Here is a 14,356-nt window from a genome sequence, read left to right on the forward strand (position 1 = left end):
ATCTCCCATTAAAATGCTAGCCAGAGCTGACCCCACTTATGAGATCAGCCTAGCCTGGAGCTATTCAGGTCAGGATTAGTCTTACTGATCACTTACAAAGATGCAATAAAAAGTGCTTGGTCACTGAATGTGACAGATGGGGAACACTGAGGCAGCACTCTGCCATCACAGCTACAGCTCATTCAGCGTTCTCCTTGGCTTTTCTTCTTACAATGCAATCCTATGCAGAGGTATTCCAATCTGAGCCCACTGGTATCACTGGATCCTGTGAACCTCATTGCCAAAGCCTAAACTTCATTATCACAAATTTCATGTCTTTGTATGCTATTTTATATACTGTTAATTTTAGAATTGTATATGGTGTTTTATTCGGTGTTAATTTTAGAATTTGAATGACATTCAATTGGCCGTTTTCCCACTTACAAAATGGTAGACGATATGCTGCGGTTTCCTTTGCTGCGGGACCTTTTGAGCGTGGGCTCATGGCCCCCACCGCAGCTTCCGCCCCTTTGTTCAAATGAATGCTGCAGCCGTGCAGCCTCTACGCAGGACTCCCCACGATCTGCTCAGGGGCTGTCCTAATTGGCTGCTGTGCTGCTCTGGGGCAGGACTTTTTTTAATGTTCTAAAGGACGAATCCACGTCTCCACGTTTTGCCAAGGAATCCACCGTTTTGAGCACTCCAATCCACTATTTGAGCACTCAAAACGACGTGGAGATGTGGATTTCTAGCACTAAAAATAAAAATAAAACCCAAGCTGCGCACATACCCTGCCGTTGCCTAATTGGACGGATGGCTCTACGTCAGCAGCAACAGCGGGAAACTTGAACCCGGAGTCACCTCCGGGCTTCCCCACTCCCCCGCGTGGGGTTTTCCAAAAGGTGCTTGGCCATCCAGCAACAAAAAAGACACATGCAAAGGAGGAAGGGGAGCGGCAGAATTGAGGTCGCTGCGTTGTCGCCGCTGGGGTAGTGGAGAATGCAGCAGGCCCCCAGATTATTTGCCACAAGTACCGCGCAACAAAAGGTGAGTGTGGAAACGGCCAACTGAGAACTTATTTTCTAACATTGTGTCTGCCATTGGCAGGTTGATCAAAATGTTTTTAATTGATTGCTCTAACTCATTATTTCTAACTATTAGTTAACAAACCCATTAGTTAACCTATACTTAAGATAAATATTTGTTAGATGCTTAAATAATGCGGCGGAACATCCATTCTTGATCACTTAACCTTCAATGTGTATGCCTCTCTATTATCATTAATGGTCCCCCGTTCTCTTTTTCCACTTCTAATTGTCAATCTAATTTGCAGCAAAGCACCTTCTCCCAAAGCTGTTGTTCTCTTATTGAAGCAATTGCTACATTCGCATATATCCTGTATTTCTTTCCTCTGTATATAACTAGTATTCAGGAACCCACATCTTTCCCCAGTGGATGGGAAGGCAGCTTCGGTGGCAGTTTTGAATGAACCAACACATGAGAGAAAAGATTTGTCAGTGGCCTTTCCACTCCCCTTTCTTTTCTTCAAACCTTTTTCATTCACAACAACAGTCTGTGGAAGCAGGCATCATTTGTCTGGTATGGCTTTAGCCAGCTTCGTGCTGTTAAAACTACAAACATGTAAATGTGCAGCTCAATATCCATATTTGTTACAGCATCCATATCCATGTAGCCTTCATATCAATATAGGCATTCTTCCTTGCATCACATTTGAATACTTTGGAACCACTGGATAATGAATTGATAAGGCTCAGGTTTCCTGTGTCATAATAATTAATTGGTAGTGCTTGAGCTTCGTGGACTATACTGTATCTATAATGTCTACAACCTATCATTTGTCTTTGGACATTCCATGTGAAACAGCATTAAATATGAATAATTTCTATACAGCGCTTTATTGTAGCTTTAGTCTATGTAAATCCATATATCTGAATTCAATCTTCCTTTCCCAGTACTGCGTCACCTAGTATTGTCTGTAGCATCTGACAGCTTAATCAGAGCATGGATTGATTATGTTGATTCTATTATATGTGTTCACATGCAAACACGTATATGTTGTGTTTATTTAGTATACTACATTTTCAGAAAGAAAAATGCTTATGCTTTGGGTATCTGAATTTCTTCCTTCTGTACAATTACCAAGTCTTTCACTCTGTCTCTTGTTGACATATACAAACGGTTGAAGTTGTTTATTTAGCTCAAAACATCTTTGGACTTCTTTCAGGCTCTTCAGTTTAATAAGGTTATTCTGTGATTGTTTCTTTACATTTGTACATGAAGATATATCATGAGAAGAAAAAGGGAAAACAGAAAATCTGTAATTGGGTCAATGCTTTGGAATTTACTAATGTCAGTAGGATAATACCAAGCCATAAATAATAAATCTAACTTTTCCTGGAATGTAGTTAAAGCAACAGAGAGTATTGGATTTGCAATTGGCTACAGTTCTAAAGGCTTTCAGCCAAGAGAAATCTTTCTGGCTACTGTCTGCTTGATGGTTCACAGAAGAGCTGCACTTATTGATCTTTTTATATTATTGATTTACATCATGTACATTTTTTTCATCATCACAATTTCTCTTCTTTTCACCCTAGTACTCAGTATGGACTGCTCTGTGGGTCACATGGAATGTTTTCATTATCTGCTTCTATTTGGAAGTAGGCGGGCTTTCTAAGGTAGGTTCATATTAATTTCTAATTTGGGAAAACAGTGATGCTGTGATAATGACATTTTGGAAGAACTAATTATTTGATAACATATCATTAGAGTTGCAGTTTGGTTTAACTGATGATTTAGCGGTATACCCATTTATTTATGGGATGCCTTATATGCTGATTTTGTTGGTGCAGGTTGTGACCATATATGGGACACAGTGGATAATCGAGGGAGTTCAAATGATTCCTACAGCTGTACCTGTGCTTCAGGTGAATGTGTGGTTCTTCGATTAATCAGTTAATGGCATTTGGTTCAGCATGAAAGGATTTGTTAGCATTTGATGGCTTCTTGAGTCCAAATGCAGTTGGGGTGACACTTGCCTACCAGATCTTTTCCATTTGCCTCTCACTTATTGTTAATGATAGGGAAAACTTTACATACTTTCACTTTTCTCTGAAATGACACTGTTTCTGTTACATTTGAGCGTTAAAATAATCAAAGAAGCTTTGGGGGGCAGGGAAGGGTACAACAGTAATTGAAATTACTTTTTTTCTAATAGCATCTGCACCTGACTTTGGCCTAAAGAAAAGAAGATGGGGGTGAAAATAGTACACAGTAGCATCCATACACCTGTGTTTTCTATCTTGTTGAGTCAGCAAGAGATAGCCAGGACACTTGAAATCATGCTTGAAGTCACTGTGCGAAAATCTTGCACAAACTGGGAGAATTCACTGTCATTTGGACCATGCGGAAAATGCCATGGATGGATGGGTGGGTGGGTGGGTGGGTAGGTAGGTAGGTAGGTAGGTAGAGCCAGCTGTTAGTTCTTTAGCTAGAGAGCAGAGGAAACCACCAGCTTGTCTCAAAGCATGTTCAGTTAAAGTAGCAAAAATTAGTTTCCCAGAAGGAAATGTGGATAGCTGCTTTGGGATATGAAGCATTTCCTTGACTCTTACCACTGATATATTTGAACTCAGTTTCTAAGGTGGGTGGCCTCCAGACCTAGATTAGTGCATTGCAAAATACGGAGTGCTGCTTTGCCTTAACTTACCTCCATGTAAAAAATTATTTTCTAGTTTTCTAGCCTCCTTCCCCCATTTTTAGTTTTCAAAGTAAACCCTACTATTTGCTCATGAAGACTATAATCTCAGAGGTATTTGAATGAATCAACCTGTCGGTGGGCTAATGTCAAAGGGCAAGTAGTTAAACAGTGCTTTTTATTTATCATTTTATTAAGGTTTCATGATACAACCATGATTTCCTAGTATAACTCCCCTGAGGACTTTTAGACAATAGCTTTTTGCTGTTTTGCCCACCCTGTTGTGTTTGATCTGCTTGTCAACTGAAAACGAAGACCAGAATTGACAAATATGTGTTGTGTTTGTACATAGTCTGTACATAGTTTAGTTCATACTGCTGAAACAGCATGTTCAGGCAGTCATGAATACTGGGGTAGATCCCATCACCCATCAACTATATTTCATTCAACTTACATGGCTCTTCCTTCGATGAATGAGCCATTTGGTTTGTAGGAAGTCTCCTTAGATTGGAGGAGGCCTTGAACTTGAATCAAAAGGAAAAGTAGGATATGAATATTTTATTACATAAATAAACTTTGTTTGGTCAAAGGCTGGGATATCCTGATGTGAAGAAACTAGTCTCAGGCCGCTTCTGCACGGCCACGCTGGGGGGTGCGTCGGCGCATATGATGCAGACACCCCCCCCCCAGGACCGTTCGCATGAACGGTCCTGGTAAAGGCAGGGAAGACGGCGCAGCACTGCGCCATTGCCCGATCAACGTATCTTCCCTGCGACCTTCCAGCGTGTCGCCCAGCCCAGGGGACACGCCTCCCTGCCCTGCGCGACTGCTCTGGTGTCACAGGGCAGGAGGGGCGTGTCCCCAGGCCCGGGCGACGCGCCGGAAGGCCACAGAGAAGGTACATCGATCGGGAAAGGGGGGGATGGCACCTTCCAGCCACTGCGGTTCGCATGGCAGCGGCTGGAAGCCGCTGTTTTCTAAAAACCTCACTCAGGAAGCGAGGTGGGAAAATGGCGACTTCGTGCCGCTGGGGGGATCGAGGGCGGCGCAGCTGCGATGCAGCTGCGCCCCCATGTGAACAGCTTCCTAGGGACAGTGTTTTTGCCGTCCCTAGGGTGCTGTAAATGGCCCGTGCGGAAAGGGCCTCAGTCTCACCTGGGTTAGGTAACTTAAAATAAAATAAAATGCCTACCCGTGACTTCTAATGTTCTGATTCACAGCTTATATGAGTCCTTTCCTTCAGTATTTGAAGCACTGTGTAAGGGAATTATTTGGATCTTTGTATTCTTGAAAAGGAGGTATCTCTTGCCCATTGTATTATATTTGCTCAGGTCACCTATTTCATTTGAAACAAAAGTCAGCTTAAGGTGCTTCTTGTAATTGCTAGGTTTGTTGTAAAAATTGACCTCTTAAGCATGATGAGGGAACTGTGCAGTGTTTAGACATTTTTATTTAACAGCTGTGATATTAATCTTAACCTTGTGGAGATGACAGTAAAATACAAAAGGAAAGGAGAAATGTTAATCTTAGTATAAAAGGCAGACTCTTGGTTTCTGAAATCGATGGTTCTGAAAATTGCCTAAGTGTTGAATGATATGCATGAATTATTTAAGACTGTTTTGTTTAAATGTGCAAAAGTCAAGTTATCCTTGCAGTGCAACACATTGTCAATTGCCAGCAATTTCCTATGTTTGTGAAAACCACAGGCAGCAATTTACAGGAAAGATTAAGGCTGTTACTATACAATGTGTGACATTTTCTTGATTTAAACTGTCATTCTGAAAAGCTGTTAACTGAGATCTAGAGTTGGAGTGAGGATATAAAGTTTAGTTGAGGATTTTAAAAGAAACTGATTGAACTCTTTTTGCTTGTTAAGATCCCAGCCTGTTGCGACTGGTATTGAAGCATTGATTGCATGCAGAATTGCATTTTCAAGGAAATTTTACATGATCTTTTTTTGGCATTCATGTGATGTGGCGGTGTATGCTGCAGTGCTGACATTTTGCATCTCATAAGCACAGTAATATATTTCTTAAATGCCACCACTGTTGTGAATATATGTCAGATGTTTGATCGTAAATGTTTCAGGCATCTGGCACCAAAGCAATATATAGTGATTTTGTCTCCTGATGACTTTCTGCAGATAATACTTTGGAATTTTGTTTTTAGATAGTTAGAAACAACTTCTAAACTTCCTCAGATATTTTCTTTTTCACTTACATTAAGATTTCAGTAATGATTTCAAAAAGTAGGAGTATATTGTGCCTATTTAATAGGAATGGATTGATAGAAAAGGGCAATGGAGAAATAATGACTGTACTATTTGATACTTTCCACCCCCTATTTCCAGTGGTGTTTCCCTGTATCCCAGTGTTCCTTCTTAATTGATGTCATCAGCAGCACTACAGCTGCAGTTGAACTTTTTTTGCTTCAGGAATGATAGCTTCCTCAGGAATGATAACTTCCTCAGCAGCCAAACATATGCTCATTCCGCACATGCAGAATAATGCACTTTGAAACTGCTTTCAATGCTCTTTGAAGCTGTGCGGAATGTCAAAATCCACTTGCAAACAGTTGTGAAAGTGGTTTGAAAATGCATTATTTTGCGTGTGCGGAAGGGGCCATAGAGACATAGTTTCTTTCTCTTCATGTTTTCTTGAATTCATCTTTTCAGTAGAATTCTTTTCACTTAACTAGTTCTTTTGTCATGTTTCTTTGCATATTCATCAAAACCTTGCAATCCCTAAACCCCATACTATCTTCCTTCAATATGCACCCTTATTTCTTAGGTTTATAGATAGGTTAGTCACCTGAACTTCTCTTCCATTCACTGTACATTTCAATATGCATTCAGTTTTGTATCAATTGCATTAAATACCAATTAGCTTATGGTCTCATTTCAAAGTGCTAATGTAACTTATAAATTCATCTATGGTCAAGGACCAATGAGCCTGTCTCCCTCCGTAAGTGTCTTCTCAGCTGAAATCAACATCATGTGCTGTGTTCTGAGTTCAGTAAATGTCAGGTGCAGACTCAAGCCAGTATTATTTCTGTGGTTTTTAATGTCGAAGTGTGTATTTGCAGGAACATTAATATAAATTTGAAGTGTAAATATAAACAGGTTTATTTATATTTGCTATTTTTGAGTAATTTTGGTTATACTTCTAAACACTAAAAATAGACCTGCAAGCTGCCAATACATGGTTAGAGCAATCTTACAAACACACTGAGAAACAGCATGTTCATGTAAAAGTTATAGGAAAATACTTTGTCGGGAAGGGCATTTGCCTATACAGTAAAATAGCAATTTTAAAACGATATACTTGCACAGATCTAATTTATGTTTGCAAAGAAGGGACAGATATAAACATCAAATTCTGTAGAACATAGTCTTAGTTGCCTTGTCTTTGGTTAAGTGTGTGTTTTCTTTTCAAAGCAATTTTCAGCAATATCTATCTGTTGTTGTTGTGACCACTTCAATTGACATGACTGAATATCCAGTATCTGTCACCATTCATTAGTAGAGGAATCAGTCAGGCACTTTTGAGAACCTTCTTATCTAAAGTGCAAAATACAGTATTAGATGATGAATTGGATGGCGAAGGTCAGAATAGTATAGTAGTATAACTTCTGTGCTTCTTAGCTTTTATTTGAAATGCTTTCTCCAGTGATGGCCCTTTCTCAGAATTGTGGGAACCTATTCAGGCTCTAATGATTTTGGGGGACTAGGTTTGTTTAGAACTGTAAACCTCCCACTCAGATACAAACTGTTCTTAGGATAGCAGGTGTAAAGGCTTTAGGTTCTCTGCATGAGGTAAGTTTTGTGGTAAGCAAGATGAACATGGAAACCACAGAGGCAGGAGGTGGATGCAAATAACAATAATATTTATTTGTTTGTTTGTTTGTTTGTTTAAAAAACAGGTCAGCAGCACAGGTCCCCAGATAGTCACAGGAGAAACTTGGCTGAGGCAAATAAATTAAAGCAAGTTATAGCTTCAGAGAGTGGTTTGAATTCTCTTTTAACTCTTTCTGATACAAATAGACTTTTACTAGGTTAGACACTTTTACATACACATGATTCTATCCACAGCAGCTTGCCCTTTTCCAAGAGTCTGCTTATCACTGGAGACAGGTACTGCATTCTGTCCCAGGTGCTGCGTTCTGTACCAGAGATAAACTAAGCCATTCTGCCACACTACCAGGCTGAGCTACTCTGCAAACTCTCTGCTCTTTTGCTGAGGCAGACCCAAAACTCCCTGAGGCAGACCTGATCTAACTGCTGTTGTGCTTTTCTCCAGCATTCCATTCCTCCGTCTCTGAAATGGGTATAGATGCTGGAGTTAACACTCCCATAGAGATTAAATTGCTGAATGGCTGGGTTTTCCCTTATAAGCAAGCAGGGACAGCCCTCCTGTCCCTTCACACTGGAGTTTCTTTAGGCGGTTATGCACGACCTCCCGGTGCATGCGCCCCGTGAGTTTAAGCGGTGAAACGATACTGCGGGCGTCGCGAGCAGGCTGAGCAGAAGGCGAAGCTGACTCCTGCCGGGCGCCTGTTCCTCCCACTTACGCGTTAGGTCACCGTGCCTGCGGCGTCGCCATGCGCTGCCCTCCGACCCTGGAGTCGGAGGGCAGTCAATGGTGAACGACGCCCGTGGCAATACCAACAGATAAAGAGCTGCGTCTTCTTGGCCCGGTTAGCACCCACGCCCGCGGGAATCCTCAACAACAACCCTTTGGGGTTGTTGTTTGAAGGCGACCTGAGGCAGCCCTCGCGAGGAAGCGCATTCAGGTCGCCGCTGCTGCGTTGCAGCAGCGGCGCCTGTGCGAACGGCGGCCTGGGGGCGGCGTTTTTACCGCCCCCAGGCCGTCGTATTTGGGCCGTGCAGAAACGGCCTAAGCTTTTGAAAAAAAAATTCAGTTTACCATGACCTTCATAGAAGTTCTGCAGATATGCAGCACATCTGTATTTTAAATTATCTGACATAGTTGGCCATGGTGACATAACCTACATTACACTGTTATATGAAAGACTTTATCAATCACCATCATTTATATTTCCACATAGGATGCAAAATTGCCCAATTCTTTAACATGTTTTGTTAGAGAATCCAAAAATTATCCTAACCACTTTAAAGAATTTAAAAGAAATCCAAATTATCATAATCTTCTGCTGCTCTATTCAGTAGCACATACTTCTAGAAAAGTGTTCTTAGACCAAAGACCACCATTGACTGTCCTTGAGGATCCATGTCCTCAACAAGCCTGCTTGTAAGTTTCTCAGTACAAACAGAACTTGTCTCTTACTGGCATGTGGCATCAAGTAAACTTGTGAGACCCATCTCAGTCCATTCATAGGGTTTCTACATGTTGGCCCATTCTATAGAATAGCCTTCCAGAAGAGGTAGGAAGGTCATTCTTCTCTGTTGGCATTTAGGAGCCTCAGGTGTTGCCTTTTAATGACCAAAAGAACAAAAAAAATGGTGCAGTGAAAAAGAACTGTTTTATTCCATTATACTGATCTTATGTGCTTCACCTACAATTATACAATTCCCTTGGAGAAGTATAGGCAAAATGTATAAGGTCAAAATAACGGAATAAAACAATTCTTTTTCCACAGCACCATTTTTTTTGTTTTGCTCTATCTTTGGTGCATTCCTCTTCTCCTATAATTTTTTTCTTTTAATGAGAATATTTTTATTGAGAACTTTTGCACCAACTTAGATCTTCTAGGACATTTCCCTGAATACCCCATCAGTAAAGTTCTTTCTTGGGTGTAGCATTTATTCTTTGGAACAGCCCCTGAAGACATTAGGAAGACTCTGGCACACTTCTGAAGCCTTCTCATTTAAGAAGGCTTTTCAGGGCAATCGTTATTGGCACAGTTGACTGCATATGGTGGAAATGACCATTTTTGATTTTGTAGTATTTAATAATGACTTAATATGTTTGTTTAGTGTGATTTACGCTAGCATCTGTAAGCTGGCTTGATTCACCATTGCCAATAGGAAAGCTGACTCAATTGTAATAAATTAAATTACTGGTCAAAGTAGTGCAACAAGGCTATCTCAGCTTCTCTGCTGCCATTTTGGAACTTACATAGGCCCAAGGCTACTGGACATGATGTGCTCAAAATTTCTTTCAAGTGCAAAATAGAATGGAATGTGCAAATTTAGGTTTTGCAATTAGTAGTTCATATGATATACCTGGACAGACAATATTATTACAGTGTTCAGAACAGTGGGATTATTTTTGTTTGTGTATTGAAGCCATAGCAATAAAATTTGAACCTGACAATACTAATGTGACTGTTCTTAAAACTTATTTCAAAAGATAAATATAATAATAAAATGCCTTTTTGGAAAAAGTGGTCCTTCTGTTTCTATCACAGTGAATCCCAGATTCTTTAATAAAGTTGCTAGAGCAGTGTTTCCCAACCTTTTCGACATCACGGTACCCTTGACCTCACTCTTCATATCTCAAAGTACCCCTGCCATTCCCCACCTTCCCCTCCCAGTGCCCCTGCTTGCCACCCCCCCCACCTTCCCCTGCCAGGGTGAAGGGAAGCACTGGGGAGGGGGGGCTGCTGACCTCACGGCAGGCCCTGCCTCCTGGGCCAGCTCCATGTCCTTGCTGGCACCAGTGGGAGACACCACAAAAATGAGGGGGGCCCAGTAGTGTTTCTGCGGTACCCCTGGGACATGCTCACGGCACCCCAGAGTACCACGGAACCCTGGTTGGGAATTGCTGTGCTAGAGAGACATAAGATAGGAAAGGTTGAAAACCACAGCATCACACAACACATCAGCAACTCAGTACTTTCAGAAGGCATGAACTAATTGTGATACATACAGCTCATGGAATGGCATATCAAGGTTTAAATAAAATAAAATTGAATTACCATAGTTTCAGCTTTCTTAATGGTTAAATGGAACCTCCATTGTTACAGGAAGCAAGAAGAGAAAGCTTTCTATGAATTTGCCAACAGAGCCCTTAGGGGACGGGGCGGTTTACAAATATAATAAATAAATAAATAAATAAATAAATAAATTTTCTATTTTTCAGTGTTCATTAGGATCTTTGTAATATACATTCTTTGAACTCATATGTTTGACAAGTGTGATGATGATAAATTTCTATTTTTGTCTACAACATGAACTCATTAGTAAAAAACGGCAACATAAATGTAGGATCAACAGGGTCAAGCATCTGTCAAGGTTCAGCAAATGGTCAGATATTCTTAGTCTGTTTATTCTCACCAAGAAAGGTAATCACTCCAGAGGACCCTTTGTTACTGTGGAGGCCTATGGGACAATCTCTCAGTCTCAAGACCACTGTATGAAAACAGGACATATTTTCGTTTAGCTGTGCCTATTCTAATGGGTCTCAAAGGGCTGCCTACTCTCTTATGAATTGAAACAACCACTACAATCATCTTTGCAAACCTTGCTTCAGTTGCTCCTGCCTTTTGAGATTAGCTGGATAGCAACCTAGGAGAGGGCCTTCTCAGTCATGGCACCAAAACTCTGGAACTATTGTGGATCTGCCTGCCACCTTCTCAGATGAGAAGACAGAAGCCCTCCTATGCTGCTGGAAGATTTGCTGTACAAGGAGGACACTTTGTCAGGGGCAGAGGGAGAGTCTCAGACCAAAACCAGTACACCGCCCTTTCAGTTCTGAGTCTGGGACCCAAAGCAAAAACAACAGTCACTGGCCTCACCCTGGGTCTCACTATAGCCCTTAGACTGCCAGAGAAGAAGAGCCTGCAGATAGAATCAAGACGAGCACCATAGCATGTCACTTGCAGCTCAGTACTAGTTAATCTCTACTGTTGAACTGGAGTCACCACAGATTTAGGGCTGAGAGCCACATAGGCTGCTTAGCCATTGATGAGTTGCACCTGCCCTGGATGATTCAGCAAATTGATGAGTTCTACCTGTTCTTTAATGATTCAGTATAGTTTTCCTGATGAAAGCATCCAGGAAAGGGTAAACCAGTGTGAAAACAACCTGTCCAAAATTATTGGGTGCCTGCCACTGGGCCTTGTCTTGTTCTAGACCTCAGTGTGTTTGACCTTCTGGATTGTGATCTGGATTGTGCTCTTTGGATTTGCTTACACGTGGACCCCTGGATACTAGTGCTTTGATCCCTATAAGTATAGTTTCTGTAGTTTCTTACCTCAGATGCCCAGCTGAACCTGGACAGGAACTCTCTCTCTCTAGGGAGATTCACCTGTTGCCATGTTCCACCAGTGGGTGAAGACATTTTTTATTCATTTGGCCGTTCTTCGGTAATTCATTCTTCTTGCCTAGTGTTTTAATTGTTATTTTTATGTCTTTGAATGTATTTTAGCTTTTTTTTAGTTTTAAAATGTGATCTGTATTATGTGTATTTAGTTTTTTTCCTGACACTTGTGGGAGCAAAAAGACAGGATATACATTTTGGAAGTAAATAATAAATAAAGGAATGTAAAAGTGTCATACTGCATCCATCCCTTTAGGACAGGTGTGTATGTGTGACTTCAAGAAGCAACATGTTTAGTGGGGAACATTAGATGGTATCTTGTTGATAGACCACAGTACCTGCCGAAGCTGGGCCTGGGTTTGCTCAGATATTTATATATTGAAATGTTAAAATAACAAGGAATAAAACTATAATTATATTTCGCATGGAGCAGCAACACATTTTAGCAATTTAAATTTTAAAGGACTGAACATTTCTTATGTGATTGACTAATTCCCCTTTGCCACCTGTGGTAAAAAGGTTACAAAATGTTATAAGTCACTTGACATTATGGCTGAAATTGGCATTTTGGTCTAATAAATATTGCAAAGTATTTCCCTTTCTATTAGATACAAATTGCCAATGGTAGATATAATCATATTTCTGTTTACATCTCAATTTTGGAATTCTCTTTCTCTTGAAGTATTTCATATCCTAAAGGCTGGGCCTCTTTCAGGGAAATTATTTTGGATTGGTGTTCGGTAGCTAGAGGAATAAACATGGCATATTTAACTTCATTGCTCCTTTTTGAGAACCATAAGCCTCATCACATGGACATAATAAACAGAAGTAAAGTTTACTTATGAAAATTTCTATCTGTTCACCAAAAAGGAAATAATTTGACATATAGAAGTGTAATAGCACATTCTATTATAGCAGAGGCTAAGAAGAAATTGTACATCTCTCAGCTGAGCTGTCGTCTTCCCACTATTCCATAGTGTTGGGATATTAGATACTTATGGTCAGTCTTAAAAAGGATATATTCAAGTGGCAATAATCCTGAACATCTAAGTGTTCATTTTATTGGCTTAGAAATGAACTGTACTATTTGATGACATTTGAAACCTTATTTTCTAGAAAGGACTATTTTGCCTAGTAAAGTAATTCTTCCTGATAATTATTGTGTAAGAACATGTCCTTATAACCATCTTAGTATGAGGTGGCATTTCAGCTGCATTAGCTTATGACAAAGTGTTTACATCTGTCTTCCTTTGGAAGAAAGACAGCAGAGAAGGATTTTAGACAATACCATCAGCATACCCTGAATTTAGCCTAGAACATTTTTTGACATATCTCCATAATGTACCATATTTACTTGAAAGGAAGAGGACATATTTTCCTTTTTGGCTCTCTAAAAAGGGGAGGCTTTGTCTTCCTAAGAGGTACAGAGATCTACTGAGTGTGAGAAGAGTTTACTGCACACCTGAGGAGAGCAGAACTTTGGTAAAACCGCATCAACACATTCAATAGCATGGCATGCCATAGGGGTACCAATGAAAGGCCCACTCTGCACAGCAAGTGTAGAGTCGGAAAAAGTAAACCTTTTTCCTGTTTTCATGTTCGCATTCATCCATGCAGGCAGTGATCGGAGCCCATGGAAACAACTCGGGTTGCTGTCATACCTTTGCACACAGGCAGGTCTATTTTTAAAAATTTACTTCCCACCGATGCATAGCTATGCAGGCACGCACAAATGAACCCCCATAGCCTTGCCGATGTCTCACAATGCCACGATACGACCATCTGCACCTGTGTGGCTATGCAGACGTGAGCCACGAAATATTTTTACAAAGGAAGCCACCTAAATGTGGCAAATACTTCCTTTTATGCTTTTATTTTGTAGTTTTAGTGAGTTTTTTTTCCACATCTCTTTATGAGAATATTCTGCACTTTGAGCCCAGTTTTGATGAGGGATGATTCTTCCATGAATGGTGGTTAAGCAGTCATGGAATTATTGATGGGATCATACTTTCAGCAACACCTCATCAGCTATACATCACACTAGTGGATTCAATTTATATTTTTATAATGGAATAGCAGGATGCTGTGGTTTCAACATTATTAGCAGAGAAACCTGTATTTGTAACTCATTAATTGTACTAAGGAAACTTAGGTAAGTATCCTCAAAGTAAGCAAGTTTGCCTTGAGATCTGGATCGATATCTAATTCAGTATATTTTGAAGGAGCTTAAAACAATAATGAGAATTATTTTATTTGAAAACATCATAGCAAATGATCACTAGTAATTGTTTTTACTATGGATTTAAGTCTAATTGTGATGTGTATAGTTATTAACCAGATTCTAAATTGTTTCCAAAAGTGAGGACAATATCCTCATCAGGAAATAGAATTATATGCTAATATATCTACAGCTGTAAAT

At 40.3% G+C, this 14,356-nt stretch overlaps 1 protein-coding gene across 1 annotated transcript in view; it reads left to right on the plus strand.

The window, feature by feature from the left end:
- NKAIN3 (sodium/potassium transporting ATPase interacting 3) overlaps positions 1–14,356 on the plus strand; it is a 243,862-nt gene that overhangs the window by 153,868 nt on the left and 75,638 nt on the right. Inside the window, exon 3 of the mRNA XM_048508266.1 lies at positions 2,595–2,675. Coding sequence (XP_048364223.1) covers positions 2,595–2,675 — 81 coding nt within the window. The remainder of the gene's footprint in view (positions 1–2,594; positions 2,676–14,356) is intronic.

This window comes from Sphaerodactylus townsendi, linkage group LG09, assembly GCF_021028975.2.
Source record: "Sphaerodactylus townsendi isolate TG3544 linkage group LG09, MPM_Stown_v2.3, whole genome shotgun sequence".
In the NCBI taxonomy this organism is placed as follows: domain Eukaryota; kingdom Metazoa; phylum Chordata; class Lepidosauria; order Squamata; family Sphaerodactylidae; genus Sphaerodactylus; species Sphaerodactylus townsendi.